We start from the raw sequence: 20877 nt of genomic DNA, 5'->3' as shown, positions 1-20877 counted from the left end.
TGCCCCTGGAAATGCTGGCCTGGTTCAATTCGAGTTCCTGAAGTAATGGGGCTTGCGCCGTCACCACTTCCAAATATCAGGGCCTCGATTACTACCTCCTGGAACTGAAGGTTTGGACGTAGAAGTCTGGCTTGCACATTGTGATAGAAGGAAAACGATGTGCATTGCCATCTGTACGATGTGCACGGCCAGCTTCTTGAACCACACCTTGATCTTTCCCAAAGCATTGTACGGCTGGAGGACTTGATCAGAGAGATCAACTTCCCCCATGTACTTGTTGTACCCCACTACACAGTCTGGCTTGACAACCTGTGCAGAGGAACCTTGTACAGTGCTGGGGTGCTACCATCACCATGTATGGTGATCAAGAAAAGGACACCCCTCTTCTCCTTGATCACCAGCAGGTGGTGGCTACATTGGGCTCTGCTGACCCCTTCTGAGCATCTGCCCAATTAGCGTCTTCAGGAGGCCGCTCTGATTTTTGCAGACAGCACCGCAGGCTGCGGTACCTTACGCAGAGAGGGACTTTCAAGGAAGAATGGCAGAGGATCTGCAAGGAAGAATGGCAGAGGATCTGCAAGGAAGAATGGCAGAGGATCTGCAAGGAAGAATGGCAGAGGATCTGCAAGGAAGAATGGCAGAGGATCCCCAAATCCAGTTGTGCAAACTTGTTGCATCATTCCCAAGAAGACTCATGGCTGTACTAGCTCAAAAGGGTACTTCTACTCAATACTGAGCAAAGAGTCTGAATACTTATGACCATGTGATATTTCAGTTTTTCTTTTTTAAAAAATTTGCAAAAATTTCTACATTTCTGTTTTTTTTCAGTCAAGATGGGGTGTAGAGTGTACTTTAATGAGAAAAAAAATGAACTTTTTATAATTTACCAAATGGCTGCAATGAAACAAAGAGTGAAAAATTTAAAGGGGTCTGAATACTTTCCGCACCCACAGTAAATCTGAAAATAGTGACGTGCATTTGTATTCAGCCACCGTGATCTTTGGATCTTTGGGGAAGGCAATACATTGGTATGTTTGTAGCTGTGCAATGCTCCTTCCACTTTTGGATGATGGATTGAACAATGCTCCATGAGATGTTCAGAGCTTGGGCTTTTTTTTTTTATAACTTAACCCAGCTTTACTTTTTGACACAACTTTATCCCTGACCTGTCTGGTGTGTTTCTTGGTTGTCATGGTGCTGTTTAATCCCTAATGTTCTCCAACAAACCTCTGAGGCCATCACAGAACAGCTGCCATTATACTGATAATAAATTACTCAGAGATCGACTCAATTTACTAATTATGTGACTCTTGGAGGCAATACGTCACTCAGGATTTTATTAAGGGGTATCAGACCACAGGACACGGAATACAAATGCACGTCACAATAGTCAGATTTAGATTTTTACAATTATTAGACATAATAAAAAAAAAACATGTCATTTCCTTTACACTTCACAAATACTTACTACTTTGTATTGGTATAGCATATAAAATCCCAATAAAATACATTTAAGTTTGTGGGTGTAACATGAAAAAATGTGATAAGTTCACGGGGTAGGAATACTTTTTCAAGGAACCATATATATTTCTCACTAGTTACTAGTAGAACAAATTCTAATTTACAAAAATCACCTCGCTATTATCAAAGAATTACAGCCAGATGCCATTCACCTCTAACAATTAGCTTGTAACTACAATTAATATAGAGATTGCTGCAAATATAGAGACCTAGTAACCCATGAATCGACTATACACTTTGTTATTTATTAGTCGTATGGTAATTATCAATTATCTCATGTACAGGGCAAACTTAGGGATCCCCTATAATGCATTGCATAACCCATGTCCAACAACCCAATAATCAATATACAATAATGAGGAATGACAATGTACATTAAAGAATCTAGAAAGAAAACACACAAATTGTATAGTTACCTTGTCAACCAGTGGCCAAAATCAGATCGGTGTATCCACTGAATTCCAGTCTGATTCAAGGGACGTAATAAACGACAACATATGAGGATAACGCCAGGACTTGTCAAGGCAATCCATTTTTCATTGTCTTTAATAAATCGTTCTAAAATTGTTGACCGGACTTCTCTTAACTCCTTTTTGTGTGCATCATGTATGTCATTAATGTAAACATCTCCTTCTGGCTCATGGTCTAAGTCTGTAGCGCTCATTTTAATTCTATTTCTTACAAGAAAGTATTTTCTACATATTTCTTCAGATAAAGCAAGACACAAGGTATTGACAAGGAAATACCAGGTTTGATGTTCCTCCTCAATAAAGCTACTTGCCCCCATACTTAAAACATGTCCAAGTGTCCCCACCAACAGAAGAAGGTCTAGTTCTGACCACGTTGACATGTTGGAGTTGGTATTCTGAAAAACATATGATCATCAGAAATATCAAACAAAGGAAGGTTGTAAGATTCTAGAGAGACCATATACAAACTAAAACAAAATGAGTTAAAATCACTTGTACTATATGTTATGACCATCTAGCACTTAAAATACTTAGTATTTAATTCAACTCTTTGGCTTAAATTATAGTTTACAACTTATAAAAAGGTTGTCTCAACATCACTAATGGTAAAAATGCAGTGTTTGTATACAACAGCAACTTGGCAAACTACCTGTTATAAAAAATCCTCTCCGTTTTCAGAAACCGAGGGATTGCTAATTGAATTGTTTACTGTATGTTGCCTAGGTTACCGACAGTGTACAGTCAATCAGTGGTGGCAGATCATGTAAGTGTAATACTATCCAGGAACACTGTAGCGCTCTCCTGCAATGCTGATTCACCATCGGAAAGTGCACAATTCAGGCCAGCGGAGTGGCTATGCCACCAGTCTAAATTGTAAAACTCCTGAAGCGTATCACTTTAACAGGAAGCCAGTTGCCTGAGAATTGAAGTGTTCCTGAAGATGAAACTTAATTACAACCCTTCAGTGCACTTCTATAAAAGTTAATTTTAGTGCCCAGGGCAGAGGCAGACAAAAAAAACTATACTCACTGTCATGTATACACTTCTATCACAACACAGCTAAGTTGTCACATTCATAATTCTCAGCACATGACATTGGTGTGACATGGGTACTTCAATGCCCTTTGAAGAATAGAGTGACAGGGGTCATCCTCCATATCAATATTCCCCAACTCCGGTCCTCAATTGCCACCAACAGGTCATGTTTTCAGGATTTTCTTAGTATTGCCCAGGTGATGGAATTCCTGGCTGTCCATGTGATGAAATTATCACTTGTACAATAAGGAAATCCTGAAAACATGAACTACTGGTGGCTCTTGAGGACCGGAGTTAGGGAACATTGCTTTGTATATAGAGAGAAGAATGTTTCTTCCTATCACAGGTGTTGATTATCCACTGTGAGGGCAGTGTAACTATGGATTCATTCCTGTAAGAGCCCTGAAACTGTGGGTTTTCCTATGTAAGAGTAGAGAGAGCATAGGACTCTGTCACATGATGCTGTACTGTTAATTTTTGACAAAATTACAATGAGGGCCTGGATGCCTTTCTCGATAAATATATTACTACAGATTATGGAACTAGAATCTGTTGACAGGATGTTGATGAAGGGAACTAGTCCGATTGCTGTATGTGGAGTCGGGGAGGATCTTTTCTCTCTACATGAGGAAAGTAGCATCTACTTCATAGGATTTTATTTTTTAAACTCCTGGATCAGTAGTATGCCGTGTCATAGGATGAACTCGATAGACATAGGTCTCCCTTCAGATGTAACTATTAAAGAGCATCCCGACTTTAACAATTAAGGGCCAAATCTGAATAATTTTGTCTGGTGGACAGTAGCTGAATTGAGACTCCTGTTATGAAACAGAATTAATACCAGGCTAATCCAAGCACAGTTGCTCATTTGACTAAACCAAAAACCAAAGAATAAGGCAAAAGGAAGCAGGATCTGGGTCCAGAGATACGAGGAGACTCTAACCGGAATCAAAGCTAGAGACAAGGTGCGGAGTGCAAGACCAGATGCACAAGGCCAGAGGTACAAGGTACAAAGTCAGAGGCACTAGGAGGCTACGAGGCATGGGCCTGGAGGCACAGGCTAGGGTTGCGCTTGAAAGCACTGTAGTGGATTGACTCACTTGGCTGCTTAAACAGGTAGTCACAGGAAAACTTTCCATTTAAGTTTTCAACTGGTTTATTAAAAACATACTGCAGTGCTGGAAGGACGTGCTTCAAATCAGCTCCTCTGATTGTGCCCTTTTTAGAGCCCTATTCGGTCCCTAGAAAGTGAGCTTTGACATTTTTGGGACCCCACAGACTTCCGCGGACCCCGGACACCCATTTGGCATCCATCTAGTTGCTATATGCGGCCTCTAGCAGAGGACGGGCAGCGGGGAGCCTGAGGTGAAGGCGCCATTTTGGATCGCACCCTCCTCATGGCGGTTCCCGCGGCGGCTCCTGTGGATGTCGTTCGCTGCGGAGGAGCTGGCACTGGAGTCCGTACCGAGGAGAGATGTGCAGACACCGCGTGCAAGGACACAGTGAGTGGTCTCTCCGGAGATATAAGTGGGGACCCACGGCACAAACCTTATTATCCTACACCTCTCCACATATTCCAGGTGGTCTCTCTCCTCTGACCCCAAACCGAAATGGGCAGGGCACATTCCTGGGCCACATAAGGACATCTTGGGACTATTTTTCCAGGCGACATTATATTGAACTGAAAGGGTGAAGGACTCACTAAGCTAGTCATTCACTATAAGGCTGTGTGCCCACGTAGCATTTTTCAAGCGTATATGCTGCGGAATTTCCGCAGCGTAAACGCTTGAAAAACGCATGTATATCCGCACCCCATGTTCCCCAATGGGATTCCGCAAGTTCTATGCACATGCTGCGGATTTTTCCGCAGCGTTTATGCCGCGTTCAAAAATCCGCAGCATGTCATTTAATTTTGCGTTTCCGCAAGCGGAATTGCCTTTGTCCAATGCATAAAAAACGCAAGGCAATTCCGCATGTGTAAAACGCGTGATAAACGCGCGAAAAATGCGCGATAAACGCGTGCGGAATTCCGCATGCGTTTTTCCGGGAGAGGACTTGCATTTATGCAGCAGAAATTTTCTGCTTCATAAATGCAACGTGGGCACATAGCCTTACTGTCTAAATAACAGGAGGTCACTGTCCACGTCCCTAAAAGTAAAGTGAAACAAATTTGGGGGAAGTCTGTTGATAGAGGAGTGAGTAAGATGGAATAGGCGCCCCACTCCTCATACCCCCCTACAACGTCCCACAAGTAAACCTCAATCACAGGTACTTATGGACAAATCCAGACCCTCTACTCAACAGAATACAAATCTAGAGTAACTTTAAAAAGACAGGTATAATTATTTAAGCTCCAACCCTCAGACCAGAAACACCAGATCAAAAATCGCAAAAGCATCCTCCCGTGACAGTTGTCAATCACGTGATTCACTGACTCCCCCGTGGTTCCCCCCACAAATTATTGGACGATTACGAAGGAGATAGTGAAGCCGCAGAGGAGATAAACATAACTGAACTAAGCAAATATATAATAGCCCTAACTACTAAAAATACTTAGGGGGATTTGCGTGCAGACTATAGAACTCTTACAAAAAAAGAGCTCAACAATCTGAAAGCAGAATTTACCAAGCGTAGTGAAGAGGTTGAGAAATCCCAAGAGCATATACTTCAAGAGTTACAAACCCATAGAGACATTATAACCAGCCACACTCTTCAACTTGAGGATATCTCATCTGGCCTGGAGGATTTAGAAAACCGCAACAGACGCAACAACAGACGCATACACGGTTTACCAGAATCCATACCATCATCAGAACTTGATCCAACAGTGCAGAAATTGTTTCTGGACATTCTAGGTGATATTGAAACCAATTCGGTCGAGTTTGACCGCATTCATAGGTCCCTGGGTCTCAAACCCTCATCTGAATCACATCCTAGACACGTCATCTGCAGAGTGCATTATTATAAAGTAAAAGAAGTCATTATGACAGCCACAAGACAGAAAGAGAACATAACACACTAGGGAACTTAAATTTTATTGCTTCTGGACCTATCTAGACACACGTTACAATTAAGAAAAGCACTAAAACCCCTACTGTCGTGCCTTAAAGAAAAGACATTATCTACAGGTGTGGCTATCCCTTTTCAATTGATGGCCTTCAAAGGAGGGAAATCCACCATATTCTAAAGAATTGGAGACCTGGCTAACTTCTTAGGAACATTTGAACTCCCAATGATTGATCTCCCTGAGTGGCCAAGGATTCCACAACTTCCAATTGCACCTCCAAGATAGCATAATGTTCATCATGCCAAACGACAGAAAAAGCATGGAAACATTGCCAATGGCACTTCAAAGAGCATCGTCCAGCTCTTTTGTATTTTCCTCCATTTCTCTTTAATCTCACCTCCCCCGGATCTGATACTGTATATTGAGGGGAGTATGTTTAATTCTTTGGATCTGCCTATTGTCCTTTTTTCTCAAAACTTTACATGTTGATGTGTGATTATTTCGGTTCGCTTTAGATCACCATCTAATAGTACTTCAAAAGAGGTACAATACATATCAGAACCCCGCTGCAACCTTTCACCATATTCCCCCCCTCCTTAGTTCCAGGCGGGTGATTTACTTATTAACTAGTGATTGTTACAGCCGGGCTAGAATTACTATTGATCAGCGATTTGTTACTTATCCATCTGTTACCATTTTAAAACATCCTACCGTTATATACAATTAGGTTTGGGTTACAGTTGTTTAAAGCCAACCGAAACATATTAAGTGGTTGGGAAGTTTGATGGTGGCGCCGACTTGTCCTTGGCTTTCTTCCTCTCTTTCCGGTGCAAAAGGTAGAATATGCTACCATTTCCAGCACTATTGGTGCTTGACACTCGGTGCCCAAGCACCACCATTCCCAATTTTCTATTCTTTCTCCTCTGCTTTCTTTTCCTACCCCTTTACCTACATATCCTTCCAATTCTTCCCACTGTAACTTCATTGACATCTCCATCAGATGGGCCACCAGGCCTTCAAACTCCTTAAAAATATGACAAATATGGATAAAATAAAGTTTTGCTCCTTTAACGTTAAGGGGCTAAACATCCCAGAAAAAAGGAGACAAGTACTATACTCAAACCATAAACAACACGTCTCAGTCTAAATGCTTCAGGACACGCATTTCAAATCCGGCGCAATACCAAATTGTGTATTGAAATATTATCCCAAGTGGTTCCATAGCTTTCGATAGCCTTCCATAAGTCTTTTGTCCCTGAGATCATAGACTTTCTAATAGACACAGAGGGCAGATACTTATTTTTAAGAATTTCCTGGGCACCTCGTAAATTTGTAATAGCCAACGTATATTTTCCAAATCAAGGACAACAAAGATTTGGTGCAGAATGTAAGAGACTTTTGGAGGAATTTGCTGGCTCCTCTCCTATGATACTCGGAGGCGATTTCAACCTTCTTATGAACTTCACAATAGACGTCTCCTCTGTTAAGTCTTCTTACCCCCCATCCTCTATGCGGCAGGTTAAAAAACAGATGCACAATATGAGACTGGTCAACATCTGGAGGGCTCTTCACCCTAACACTAAAGATTATAGCTTCTTTTCGCAAATTCATCCACGTATAGCAGAATAGATTATTTTTCTGTCTCTCATAGTTTGTTAGATCTCTCAATGGATGCAGAGGTGGGGTCAATACCGTGGTCAGATCATGCCCCTATATATTTTTCAATTCTATTAGGCTCTCCTTCGAGACCATGTTTCTTGTGGCGTCTAAATGAAAATTTGCTCCAAGACTCTATATGCAAGTCAGAAGTAGAACAAGCAATTCGTAATTTCATGACTGACCATGAAGGGGATCGCACCTCACCATCAATTAAATGGGAAACTATGAAGAGTGTATTAAGAGGCATATTCATACCTCATGGTTCATGCCTTAAAAAAGAGCGTGCAGCTTAAATAGTTAAACTCTCTTCACAAATATTAAATCTCGAAACACAACACAAACAGGATCTTTCCGCCAATACTTTATCACAACTCTCAACAGTCAGGTAAAAATTTTTCTCTGTCATATATCAGAAAACACGTTGCCTCAGAGAGCGGGTCAGAATCCGCTTTCATCACCTGGGCAATAAAAGCCGTAAATTATTAGCCAGAGCTTTACACCCTCGCAATCCAAACACTTTTATTCCTTTAATTAAAAATTTGAATGGGAAGAAGGTCCACAGTACTAAAGAGATTTTAATGAGCTTCAGTGATTACTATAATTCCCTGTATAATATAGCCAAACACTTTAAAGACCTTCCTATACAGACAATAAGAAATAAAATTCAATCGTATTTACAATTAAATAAGTTACCCTCAATATCCGAAGATACTTTATCAGACCTAGAAAAAGACTTCACAGTAGAAGAAGTCTCCACAACCATAAAATATTTAAAACAAGTAAAGAGCCCTGGCCCTGCTGGGTACACTGCCGGTTTCTACAAACAGTTTACTGATAAAATAAGCCCTTTATTCTTATCGGTGTGTAATTTCATCTCATCAGGAGGTTCCTTCCCGCCTCAAGCACTATCTGCCCACATCACAGTTCTACCCAAACCTGGGAAGGATTTATCAAAGTGTAATAGCTACAGTCCCATCTCTTTACTAAACATTGACATTAAAGTGTATGCGAAAATGATCTCCAAAAGATTATGTCATCTCCTCCCAGGCCTGATAAATCAGGATCAGGTAGGCGGGAAGCCAGAGATAATACCATAAGGACTATCTCTTTGATAGATTAGGCGGGAAAGGGAGGGGAGTCCATGTGTGTTCTGTCGATCGATGCAGAAAAAGCATTCAACAGGATACACTGGGAATTCATATTTCAGGCACTTGAAGGAATAGGTCTAAAAGAAAATATGTTAAGCAGAATTTCAGCTCTATATACTGTCCCCACCGCTCAAGTTACAGTTAAAGGATCACTCTCAAATCCATTCCCAATTGGAAATGGCACGAGGCAAGGTTGCCCCCTATCTCCCTTGCTGTATATCTTAACCATGGAATACCTGGCAATCGCAATAAGCAGTAACCCCTCGAATAAAGGAATTTAAGTTGAATCGGAGGAACACAAATTAGCTTTATTTGCAGATGATATCCTTCTGTACATTATGTCTCCCATCACTAGCTTACCAAATATCATCTCAGAAGTACATAAAAGCAATTTTAAGATGAATTCCCATAAATCCCTAATAATGAACATATCACTACAATGTTCACTGATAGCGCAACTAAGTGCCTCCTTTCCCTTTAAATGGTGCTCTGATTCAATTACCTACTTAGGTATAAAAATATCTACCAAAACATCTCAGCTCTACGATGCTAACTTCATGACCGTGTACGGCCAACCCGGGTTCCATAGTTCCGTAAGACCCCTCCCCATCTTACCGACCTCAAGTACCTTAACAAATAAAAACACTGCACCTGTAATTTCTTTGGATAAATTTGGCCACAGCGGCCACTTTATTAACAAACAACATTAACATATAAACATTATTATTCAAATAAATAAGAAGGGAGGGTTCTTGGAGTTAAAAATTAGATCTGGCATAACTAAACCGAAATCGAACCACCGTATTACCCTCAGCCGTCCATCACCAGCTCAAGGGCACCAAAAGCTCCCAGGGTAAAACCCCGTCCAGAGCCCCAAAAACCAAATGCCAGATCACCCCGCTTAATCAAGCCACTGCCTGTAAATTTCCAATAACTTTCCCACCGACACTTCTGTGCCAACTCCAAGAACCCCACCCCCCGCCACAAACGAACAGCCCTGACCACCTCAGGCTCGTGAGCGCCCCAACACTGCCAAAGCCCTCTCAATCCCCTCCTGTATAGATAATGCCCATAAATCAATCCCATATCGTTCAGGTGCACACCATCCTTCGCCCAAAAATCACCAACCCCTGCCTCAAGATCAAGATGCCGAACACTTACACCCCCATTTCTACCAACAAAAGCTGCTATGGCTCTATTCAACTTTACTCGTGCCCTATTAATGCCCTTCACTGATCTGACCTCCCTCCAATTTTTTCTCGGCACAATGTCAGACCAAACCGTCAACACCCCAGGAAAAGATGTCCATAACCTTAAAAAATCAATTCGAATATCCCTCATCAAATCTCTAACAGGCCGAACCCCCAAATCATTCCCCCCAATATGCACCACCAAAATGTCCGGCGCCCAGTCCAAACGAGCCGCCTTATGGAATTCAGGCAGCACCCTTCTCCATACCATCCCTCTAAAACTCAGCCACCGGACCACCACTTGCTCTCTGCTAAAACCCAATTGCCTACCGTTTGGCCTCACATCCGCCCGCAGCGCCCCCAATGAACGAAAGAGTGTCCAAGAATCCAGACTAATAACGGGACGTCACCTGCAATAAGACAACCAAAAAGGGGGTATTCACTTCTGGACAAAATAAAAACCACCATTCCTTATACCTAATGCCGTACATAGGACAGATAACGATCAGAACTCCACCTCCCGATGCGTTTTATCACATCCTTTCCTAAACCCAAACCGTCCGCTTCTGACGCCGCACCGATTCTGAAAGAATGCGACCCGTACACCTCAGGACTAAGGCCCAACTCCCGGATCCCTTTTTTAAATACTGCAATAAATTGAAAACGGGACAAAAACTCTCCGTTTTTATGACACAATAATGGGCCCTTACGTCCCGACCAAACCTGCCAGTAAGCCATTAAACATTTCCTAGGACAAATAAAAGATCCATTAACCTCCCCCAATACCACTCGCTTGCCTCTGCCCAATTGATCCGTCTTCCCCCTCCTAATCCAAAATTCGATGCCCCCTTTCCGACCGCTCACATCCTCAGCAAACAAACCCCCAACCTTATTCCTACTTGGTGCCACCAACTCACCTAATCTTAGTGCGCCAAAGAACCAATGAAAAAGCCAATCTAAACAGTGTGGCTTCAAAAACCGAACAACAGATCTTATCCAATACTAAACCCAACCGCTCTAAAATACTAAAAGTCACCGGTCTTCGTTTATCTAACACCTTAACTCCTCTCCTAAAGCCCCTAAGTGCTTGCTTCACTAAAAAGGACTTTGTAACATCTTTTATCCCCTGCAATTTAAAAGCGAATGCCAATCCTGCTACAAATTTACTAACTTTTGACACAGACCATCCAATCTCTGCTGCCCTTCCCACAAGAAACAACACCGCCATCTCTCTATCTCCTTCAATTTACACCACACCCCACTCCAGAATCCAACTTTGCCATACTCGCCACGATGCCTCGTATGATGTCCAGGTCTGCTTCGTAATGGACTCCCTTATTAAACGTCCGGCTCCTCCATAACCAGTTGCCACAAATGCGAAGGGCATTCTTGACCCACGTCCCCTGCCTCTGGTGCTAGCGCCCGAAAACGATCCCACTGAAAACGAGATAAGGCATCTGCTATGGAATTTTTGTACACCTGGAACATGGACCGCTGTAATCCAAGCGTTCAAATTGAGACAACAAAGAACTAGTTCCCTGAGCAGCCTAATAACCGGCGGGGACGAGGCCGACAAGCTGTTGATGACAGACACCACTCCCATGTTATCACAATGAAACCGAATTCTCCTGTTGGCAAAACACTCCCCCCAAATAGTAACCGCAACAACAATAGGGAACAATTCCAAAAACGCCAGGTTCCTCGTAAGTCCCCTCTCCGTCCACCCAATTGGCCATGCCCCAACACTCCACCGCCCTTTCCAGTAGGCCCCATAACCCGCACTTCCTGCAGCATCTGTAAATATCTCACAATCAAAACTGCTTACAAACTCCTGCTGGATTAACGACCTGCCATTATAGCTTTCCAAAAACAACTTCCAAACCTTCAGGTCCTCCTTGTTTTCCTTATTTAGGCTGATAAAATGATGAGCCGCACGCACTCCTGCTGTGGCGCCTGACAACCTGCGACAAAAAATTCTGCCCATTGGCATAATCCTGCATGCAAAAGTTAAGCGCCCCAACAGCGATTGTAGCTCCCTCAGGGTCACCTTGCGCAACCTCCCGACTCTATCGACCTCCTGCTTGAGCAGACACAATTTATCTTCAGGTAATCGAAACTCCATCCTTTCCGTATCAATAACAATGCCCAAAAAACTTAGGATTGTGCAAGGGCCTTCCGTCTTTTCTTTTGCCAATGGTACGCCAAAATGCTCCGCTACCCACACCATAGTACCTAACAAATTCCTACACAATAACGATTGCGGAGGGCCTGTAAACAAAAAATCATCCAAATAATGAATGACTGAATTAACTGATGCCAGGTCCTTCACCACCCATTCCAAAAAGGTACTTAACGTTTCAAACAAAGAACACGAAATTGCACAACCCATTGGCAAACACCTATCCATGTAATATGCCCCATTCCAAAAACAACCTAACAACGGGATACTATCCGGATGAACTGGCAGCAACCGAAAAGCAGACTCGATATCCGTCTTGGCTAGCAACGATCCTGACCCATATCGCCGTACCCATTGCACCGCAGCATCAAATGATGTATATTCAACTGAACATAATTCCTGTGCAATGCCATCATTCACCGAGAGCCCCTTCGGGTACGACAAATGCTGAATCAAACGAAACTTATTCAGCTCTTTTTTGGGCACAACCCCCAACGGCGAAATAATCACCCTGCTGCTAGGTAATACCCGAAACGGTCCCGCCATCCTGCCCAATTCCACCTCCTTAGCCAACTTCACGCTAACCACATCCGGATGAAGGGAAGCCGACGTCAAATTTTTTACTGAAAAGGGGACCTCGTGATCAGGAGGAGGGATTCTAAAACCTTCCAAAAACCCATCCGAAATGACCTTAGCCTTCAACTGATCCGGCTACCTACTTAGAAAGCCCTTTGACCGGTACCCACTGTCGGCTTTCCCTTACCCTTCTTAAAGCATTTTGATGCTCCGTGTGAGCTTCCATTACAATGGGAGCACACGTGTTTGAATTTACAGGAGCTCCCGTACTTGCATTGGCCGTCATTAAATTGCCAGCAAGTTCCCACTTCCTTCTTAGTGCTTTGTGCCCCCTGGCTACTTCCCCCGTGTCCTGCTGATTGGTTACCACTACTGCTGCTCCCGTGAAAGGACTGCCCATACCTCACTGGGGCCATAACCTTCAGCCACAAACCAATGTCCTTTTGATCCCATCTGATCTCAGGGCGGACTGCCTTCCTCTGCCGAAATTGCTCGTCATATCGTAACCACGCCTGACCCCCGTAAGTCCTATGAGCCTCCCCAATAGCATCAAGGTAGCAAAACAAACCCGAACAATTATCAGGAGCTTTTTCTCCAATAACGCTAGCCATTATTGCAAAAGCTTGTAACCAATTGACAAAGGTCTGTGGAATCAACCTCCACCTACGCTTCTCCTCCTCCTCTTTTTTACTGTCTTCCTTTTTTCCCTTATCCAGGTTAAACTTTTCCAACGGAAGAAGGGAAAAAATTTCGACATACTCGTCCCGCCAAATTTTTTCTTTAACCTCTTTTTTTAAATGCGCCCCCAACGGCCCCTCAAAGCACACATATATCTCCCCTTTCGCCCTATCATCCAGTTTTATAGTATCCGCATTTTCCTTTTCTATCTGCACACAAACCGAAACCCCAGAAGGTGTCCCAGCTGTACACCCCGCCGACCTGGTCGACTCGCTCCCCACCTGCAACAACGCCAGTTGACTAGGTAGCCAAGCCCCCGCCGGTGACAACCCCCTTTGAATGGCTCCCCCGCCATCTATTCTCGCCAAAATGCGCGACATGCTAACCAACAAATCCCTAAACCCGCTTACATCTGACCCACTACCTCCCCTAACATTTTCCCTGCTGGGCCCAGACACCTGCCTATCGCCTACCCCATCCGCTACAGACCCTGCGGGCGACAAACCATACATAGACGCATACTCACGAAGCTGCGCAGGTGCTGTGTCCCCGCCAGCCGTACTCCCCGAGTCCTGATGAGTCCTTGGTTCGTCTTGTTCTTCTCCATAATCCAGTCCGACCGACCTCTGCCGCTCAAGGCCCGCGCCCCTGGCCTCCTCGTCACCAGGGGGGACCCGAGCCCGTGCCGACCTGCCCGCCGTTTGTCCTCCACTCGTCCCTGCTCCAGTCCTCACCGCCGACCGTGCACATCCGCGATTTTTAGACCCGGACTCACCAGCCCGATCCGTGTTGGTCCGTGGATAACTGCCAGGCAACTCCGTGCTGCTGCCCGCCGCTCCATCCCTCTGCCTGGAGAAGCTTGAGCCAGGCAGCAGGTCCTGGAATTGTTGTTGCCTGCGCCCTCTGGTCTGTCTGGCAGGCACCCAGACAGGAACGTCGCCAGGTGTGCCTGCCGCGCTGGTGGTCCCTCCGTTCCCCGCTGCAGGATTGTCGCCCTTTTTTCTTTTGAATAACCGGCGTCTTGAATCGCCGCTGGATCTTGGAGCGGGGGGCGTGTCCCTGCGCCCGCCGCTCATTGGCTGTGCGTCCCTTTCATCTGTCTCCGGGGCCGGAAGTGATGTAGTCCCCATTTCCGGTGAGGCCCCGCCCCCCGGATGACGCGTCTGCGGCCCGGGCCTTGCTTCCGGCGCGGCCTGGGCTCTAGTACTGCGGCGCGCCGACGGGGGAGGCCGCACCACGACGGACCGGGGAACTTCAGTCGCGGACCGCGACCCGATGCAGGAGGAGCCCGCAGACCGGCTGGGCGGATTCCTGCCGCGGCGGGCACGCCGGCAGGGGATTCCGCCGGCATGCTCCCCGGACACAGGGTCCCCTGAGGGGCTCCGCAGCCTGCGCCTGCTGCCCGTACCGACCATCTCCAGGGAAAGCCTCTCGGGGGGCCGCGTCCTCCTGGCAATTCTTCCCAAACCCGACGGGGATTCTTCCTCTCCGGCATTCCCCAGAAGTCCGGCCAGCTGGGCCTCAAGCCACCCTCCTTGCCTGGATCTGGCAGTTTCCCTCAGCCTGGCGATAAGGGACTCCACGGACTCCATAATAGCGAGAAGAGTGTCCAAGCAATTAGAAAGGTAAAAATAATTTTTTTTTTTTGATCAGTGCTCCAGAACTTCTCTCAATGACTTCTTCCCTGGACTGCCCGTTTTCCCGCACTTTTCCCTATTATACCTCTCCCCCCCCCTTTACCCCACCCCCATCCAAATGCCAGCCCCTCCAAGACTATACCCAATCCCGACCATTGGGATTTAAAAATTGCACCCTCCTGGCCAATCCCGGTCATGTGGGGCTTCCATCTAGATTCACATGCCTCCAGCCCCCTTCTAGAACGCTTTACATAAAGCAGAACTTGATCTGGAGAAATGGAACAAACTACAGTTATCTTGGTTTGGCAGGATTTATGCTATAAGAATGGATCTTTTGCCTTCTTTATTTTTTTCAAACAATACCATTATTTCTTCTGGCGTCCTTTTTCTCCAGACTCAAGAAAGCAATCATTAGATTTAACTGGTCTCATAAATGCTCACGTCTATCGTACCACTTGTTAAGCAGATCCAAACAGGTCGGTGGAGTTGGCCTGCCTGATTTTTCCTTGTATAACTATGCCTCATTGGGAATGTGTATATTAGATTTATTCCATCACAGTAATAGCAAAAAGTGGGTTAGTCTGGAGAAAAACATTTCTAGCATCGACCCATTATCTGCTCTGTGGTCTACGAGAAATACAGGAGAGTCTGGAGGTCCCCTTCCTTTTCTTACCATGAACCTTATCCTTTTCTTAAGACAGGGTAATAGGTTTCTTCATATATCATACATACCAGGCACACTAACAACAGTCTATGAAAACCCAGCTTTCCCAGCAGGCAACAACAAAACAATCTTATTATGTAGAGGACATATTGATACTCATGCTAGAGCAACTCCATTTTGTCTACTCGCTTTAAAATCATGTTATTATCACTCCTTGCATAACATACATTCTTTCTTTCTCTTCCCATAGAACTTCTCTCACACTAACTTTTTCTCAAGAGAACATTTTGTCAGACACTGTTATCTAACTTGTTTAGGCCAGGTTTGACCTTGTAAAATTTCCATAGTGCTTCAAACTAACAATGATAATATGACCATATATGTGTTTTCCGTAATAATTGTACTAACATCAGTTAGCCAATAGTATTGTAGTATGGCTGTAGAGTTGATTGGCTATTTGATATACTCAAAACAATATAAAATACTAAGCAAAATAAACGGGATCAGATATTCTTTGAATCCTCCCAATACAGAACATTGTTTCCGTTTGGTTTCCTGTGGATTGCAATCAACATAATAATTTAATAATTTGACACTCACTTGGTCAACCGTGAAGGGTTATTGCCCTCCCTTAACAATTAAACAAACGTAAAGCTGCTCGTCCTGTTTTATATAATTTTATAAATCTTTCCGGTTTGAGATCACTGCAAGAAATTTATCTTAGGGAAGAGCCCCCTGCAGGCTCTTGGCTCCTGTATGAGCAACTTAAAAGCTACAGCCTTGTATTGTTGACTATACTACAAATAATTTTACATTTCTAATTGTTAATTGCAAATTGTTAATTAATCAAAGTGATTATTCATACCAACAAGTTCTTGTATTTGCAAATCTCGAATTGTCACATGGTTTCTAAACTTGTATTACATATTACATTTATAATTTTCTAATAAAGCTTTGATTTACAGAAAAACATACTGCATAAACCAGTCAAAAATTAGGTAAGCAAACATGGCCCTTCTGACAACACAGGCAAAACAAAATAGCATACATTACAGTCTGTGTGGCTACAGGGATCCACCAGCTCAGTGGAACAAAAACAAGGTTCAGTTCTCTATAACATGACCACGACTCTGAAGATCTCATCTCCAAACACACCGAACACTGAATGAGTCTAAAGGCTCCACATTTGCCTTCTGGACAACACCCTCGGGAGGAGGATATGGTGAAGAGCCTCCTACAAAACCCAGCCTTTAATATGGCCGGTTATCCCCACTCAGAACATAGTGTTCATTTGTTCAGGCTCATATCACTGAGGCAAAGATCTCCCCTCCAGTATTTTACCAGTGACCTTCTCACAGTATGAGACCAGACTCAGACTTAGATTTAAGAGAGTAATTAATCTGAATTCAGGATAAACCTCCACTTTGAGCGGTATATCTCAATTGTCCGACTAGCCCCACCTGAAAAAGACAATTAATGAGGCGCAGCTAGAGGGAAGACTTGATTGTGATAATGTGGACTAGTTAGACCAATAATGGTCTGGTGGATAACAATGAAAACATCTGAGTGCTATTCAACCACAAAATAAACAAACATGAGGCTTGGCCTATGTTAAACTCTGAAACCCAATCATGAGGGCCTGTGCAGCTATGACATGCGGCAAACTGAAGTCAAACCATGAGGCGTAGTCCAGACATGCGGCCTAACTTTAGCTTAGAGGTCCAAGGCCTAGTTTCCGTACCTGAAGCCAATCTTCAGCACATGAGACCATAGGCCCAGCTTTGGCATAAAGGCATGAGGCTAGTTGCAGCCCAGAGGCCAAGTCCTTCAAGACAACATTTACACATTGCGCTTACCTGTGCTGACTCTATACCATCCCGTAGCTTCACCCTTTCCTTCCTAATAACCTTTGCCTCCAAATACCACTAGAAGAACAGGGGGGAGCTGGTAATGCAGAGAGCCCAAAATGGAGGGAAGCTGCGTCTCAACCAGGAATACCGCATCGTTGCAGAAAATGCAATGGCTGGCTGTTGGTGAAGAGACCTCTTTCCAGAGAGGTGTCGACCCCAAACCGTTTGACAGGGGGAAAGGAAGGCAGAGACCCCCTGATCCCGTACCTTGATACAGTGATTGATGGACCTCTACTCAGAGAAGTGTCAGACGCAGCCTGCGTGGCAGGGAAGGGAAGGGAAGGCCGGGACTTCCTATGCCCCCGAGTCCTAACGATGAAGCTCCACAGGATAAGATATCTTCATTCTATGAGCACTTCTCATGCTTATATACCCTGTAGGGACAGGAAAAACACTGGAAGGTGGAGGTGGCAGGGACCTTTTAAGCTCTCTGTGATCCTATTCCGCCAAAGGTCATTGAAGGACTACCTCTCCTAGTGTGCTGTCCGGAGGGAAGTACTGGAAAAGATTATTTCACCCGATGAACAAGAGTCGTATAAGTTCATCGGGTGATCAGCGGCCAGTTTATATTGAAAGATTCATAAGAATGCTGTTTCACAATTATCTTTTCAGTTTAAATGCAGCCTTATTCTAATATTATATTTTCTCTTACACTCACATCCTCTACATTTTGTACCGTACCCTTATGTTTGACCTATTTAACTATGGATAAAAATGGGTATTAAAATGCAACACAGATGTAAGTATCATTGCGATAAAGACCATGAGGCGTTTGGTCCTGGGCATTAACGCTGCATCATTTAATGACCCATTTACAAGGGAAAATAAGTAATACAATATAAAAATCCTACAGTTTATTTGTTGCGTAATGTGAGCCGTATGAAACCTAAACATACTTCTATGCATCTAAAAAAAAAAAAATTATATTGATATGTATACATATATTATACAGTAAATTCCGGTATATGTATCCCAAAACAGCGCAAAAAAGTTATATAATTTGTGCTGCCTAAGACAAAGCCTCACACAGCCTGGACAATGAAAAAAAAATGATGGCGGATGTAAAGAAAGGAGGTTATGGGCCCCTTAAATATTTAGCCACAAGATTACTAAACCCTTTAAAGATGACCCTTCACCAGGTTAGTGGCCAGTTTTTGCTTTTATTATTTTCCCTGCTTCCCAGGGTTTTTGTTCTTTTTTCAACTTCACCATATGGTTTCAGAGATATAGGCCTTTATATTTAGTCCTAATTTTTATGGTCTTTACAAAGAGGAATGGCTCATTGGGTCCTCTACGGCAGTGTTCCCCAACTCCAGTCATCAAGGCCCACCAACAGGTCATGTTTTCAGGATTTCCTTAGTATTACACAGGTGATAATTGCATCACCTGCACAGGCAATAATTCCATCACCTGTGCAATACTAAGGAAATCCTGAAAACATGACCTGTTGGTGGGCCTTGATGACTGGAGTTGGGGAACACTTCTCTAGTGGGTGTCTGAACACTAATAATTAGTCTCTGAGCAACAGCTCTTTTTTAAAGATCATAAAAATTAAACACTAATTAAAAAGGCCCAAATCTCTAACTGTAAGACAGATTATCAGAAAGAAAAACACAAAATACTCACTGTGCAGCAGGAATAAAATCAGTGCAAAAACTGGACATTTTTGATAGGTCCTCTCTAATATCATTCATTTTAGATGCAACTTTCTGTGTTAAATAATTTCTCGTTATGTCTTTACAGATGTGAGAGCTCCATTTCACACAAAACGTCTAATTACCAGCATAGAAAGGTAAATGGTCTGTCACATGAGGAGGCTAACTACATTCTAAATACACACTGACCTCAACAGTAATACATTATACAGCAAGCCGTCCTACTGGCAGCTGCAAGCAGAGAAAAATGATGAGAAAGAGGGCATTTCCATTTTGAAAAGTTATGGCATAAAACTTGGATATGCCATCACTATGTTTGGTGGGATTCAACCACTGGGAACATGACCGATCTGAATAATGAAGAGGCTGCAGCACAGAAACTGGTTCTGCATCTAATGCATGTTTTTTCACACACAGCTGCGTCCCAGCCATCCTCGGTTTAGCGCATTCCCTCGGAAATCAGGGCAGCAGCAGATCCCTGCACAGCCTAATTGCAAGGAGTGCTGTGGCCTTTTCATACTCTGGATTGGGGGGTCTCATAGGTCAGACATAGTATAGCAATTTGTTACGTTGTGAGTTTGAACATTTATGAGAGTATACTGGATTCCATTATTGTCAAATTTAACCCAGACAAAATCAGTTCACTTTTTAGGTGCAAACCAAAGTATATGTATTCCCACATGTAAAACAAAAGACAGTCGGGTCACTTTCGGCAATAGCACAATATATTCCATTTAGGCATTATGGTAACTTTATACTACACAAATCTCCTTAGAGGCAATACCAAGGAGTACATAGGAGTCCAGACACAAGATAAGCGATAAAATATCTAAATTTTTATTCAATAAATGAATAAAATTAAACAGGAAAATTGATTAATAAATCAGCACCTGGGCTTATGCAAGTGGGTTACAACACAATGGGCTGTATGACAGATTATCCAATACAATTGTATCAAAATGGAAAAGGTGATACTAGGGCTAGGCTTCCTCCAATCAAAGATTCAATATGTTATTCAAAGCTATCTCAAAGTGTCAATGCAATAAAGTGTCAATGCAGTAAAGTGACTGTGGCAGTAGCCTTGAATAGGTGCCTGAGCAGTACCTCATAAAGTGACCATGCTAGCAGCAATCATGTCTTGACTAGATCCCTATCAGACCGTGCCCATTAGTAAGTCCAGGTCCCCAGATATTCCCCATTGGGCATAATAGAAAGTGTTAAATCAGACCATTGCCACCGAGACAAGTATAGATAAGCCATTAGATGGAACTACTTACAGCCGAAGTAAACAAAACCAGTGTCCCACGCTAAGCGGTGCTGCGCCGTTTCGCCACGCTTCTTCCAGGGGGCGTTAACCTTATTGAAAGAACCGCTCATTATGTAGTGCCCGTGGACCAATCATGTTGGAGCGGTGCCGCTTGGCATTATGGGCGCATGCGTGTAATCCGACGGCTCATGATGTAAAAAAGGAGACTTCCGCTTCCGGCGCTTGGAGCGCAAGCGTGGAACGCATTGCCCTCCCAAGTGCGCCCAAACGGAAGTCAAGGA

The 20877-nt window shown here is 43.8% G+C and overlaps 1 protein-coding gene across 2 annotated transcripts in view; it reads right to left on the bottom strand.

Annotated features, from left to right (window-relative positions):
- Nucleotides 1-20877, bottom strand: part of PIGG (phosphatidylinositol glycan anchor biosynthesis class G (EMM blood group)) — a 287774-nt gene that overhangs the window by 49423 nt on the left and 217474 nt on the right. For both annotated transcript variants that reach the window (XM_073684905.1, XM_073684914.1), the window contains exon 9: nt 1938-2386. In XM_073684905.1, the coding sequence (XP_073541006.1) occupies nt 1938-2386 (449 nt within the window). The remainder of the gene's footprint in view (nt 1-1937; nt 2387-20877) is intronic.

This window comes from Phyllobates terribilis, unplaced genomic scaffold (genome assembly GCF_046119375.1).
Source record: "Phyllobates terribilis strain yellow unplaced genomic scaffold, ASM4611937v1 Scaffold_1__5_contigs__length_1240528914, whole genome shotgun sequence".
In the NCBI taxonomy this organism is placed as follows: domain Eukaryota; kingdom Metazoa; phylum Chordata; class Amphibia; order Anura; family Dendrobatidae; genus Phyllobates; species Phyllobates terribilis.
The sequence above is the reverse complement of the archived record's forward strand: the minus strand, read 5'-3'. Positions and strand labels throughout refer to the sequence as shown.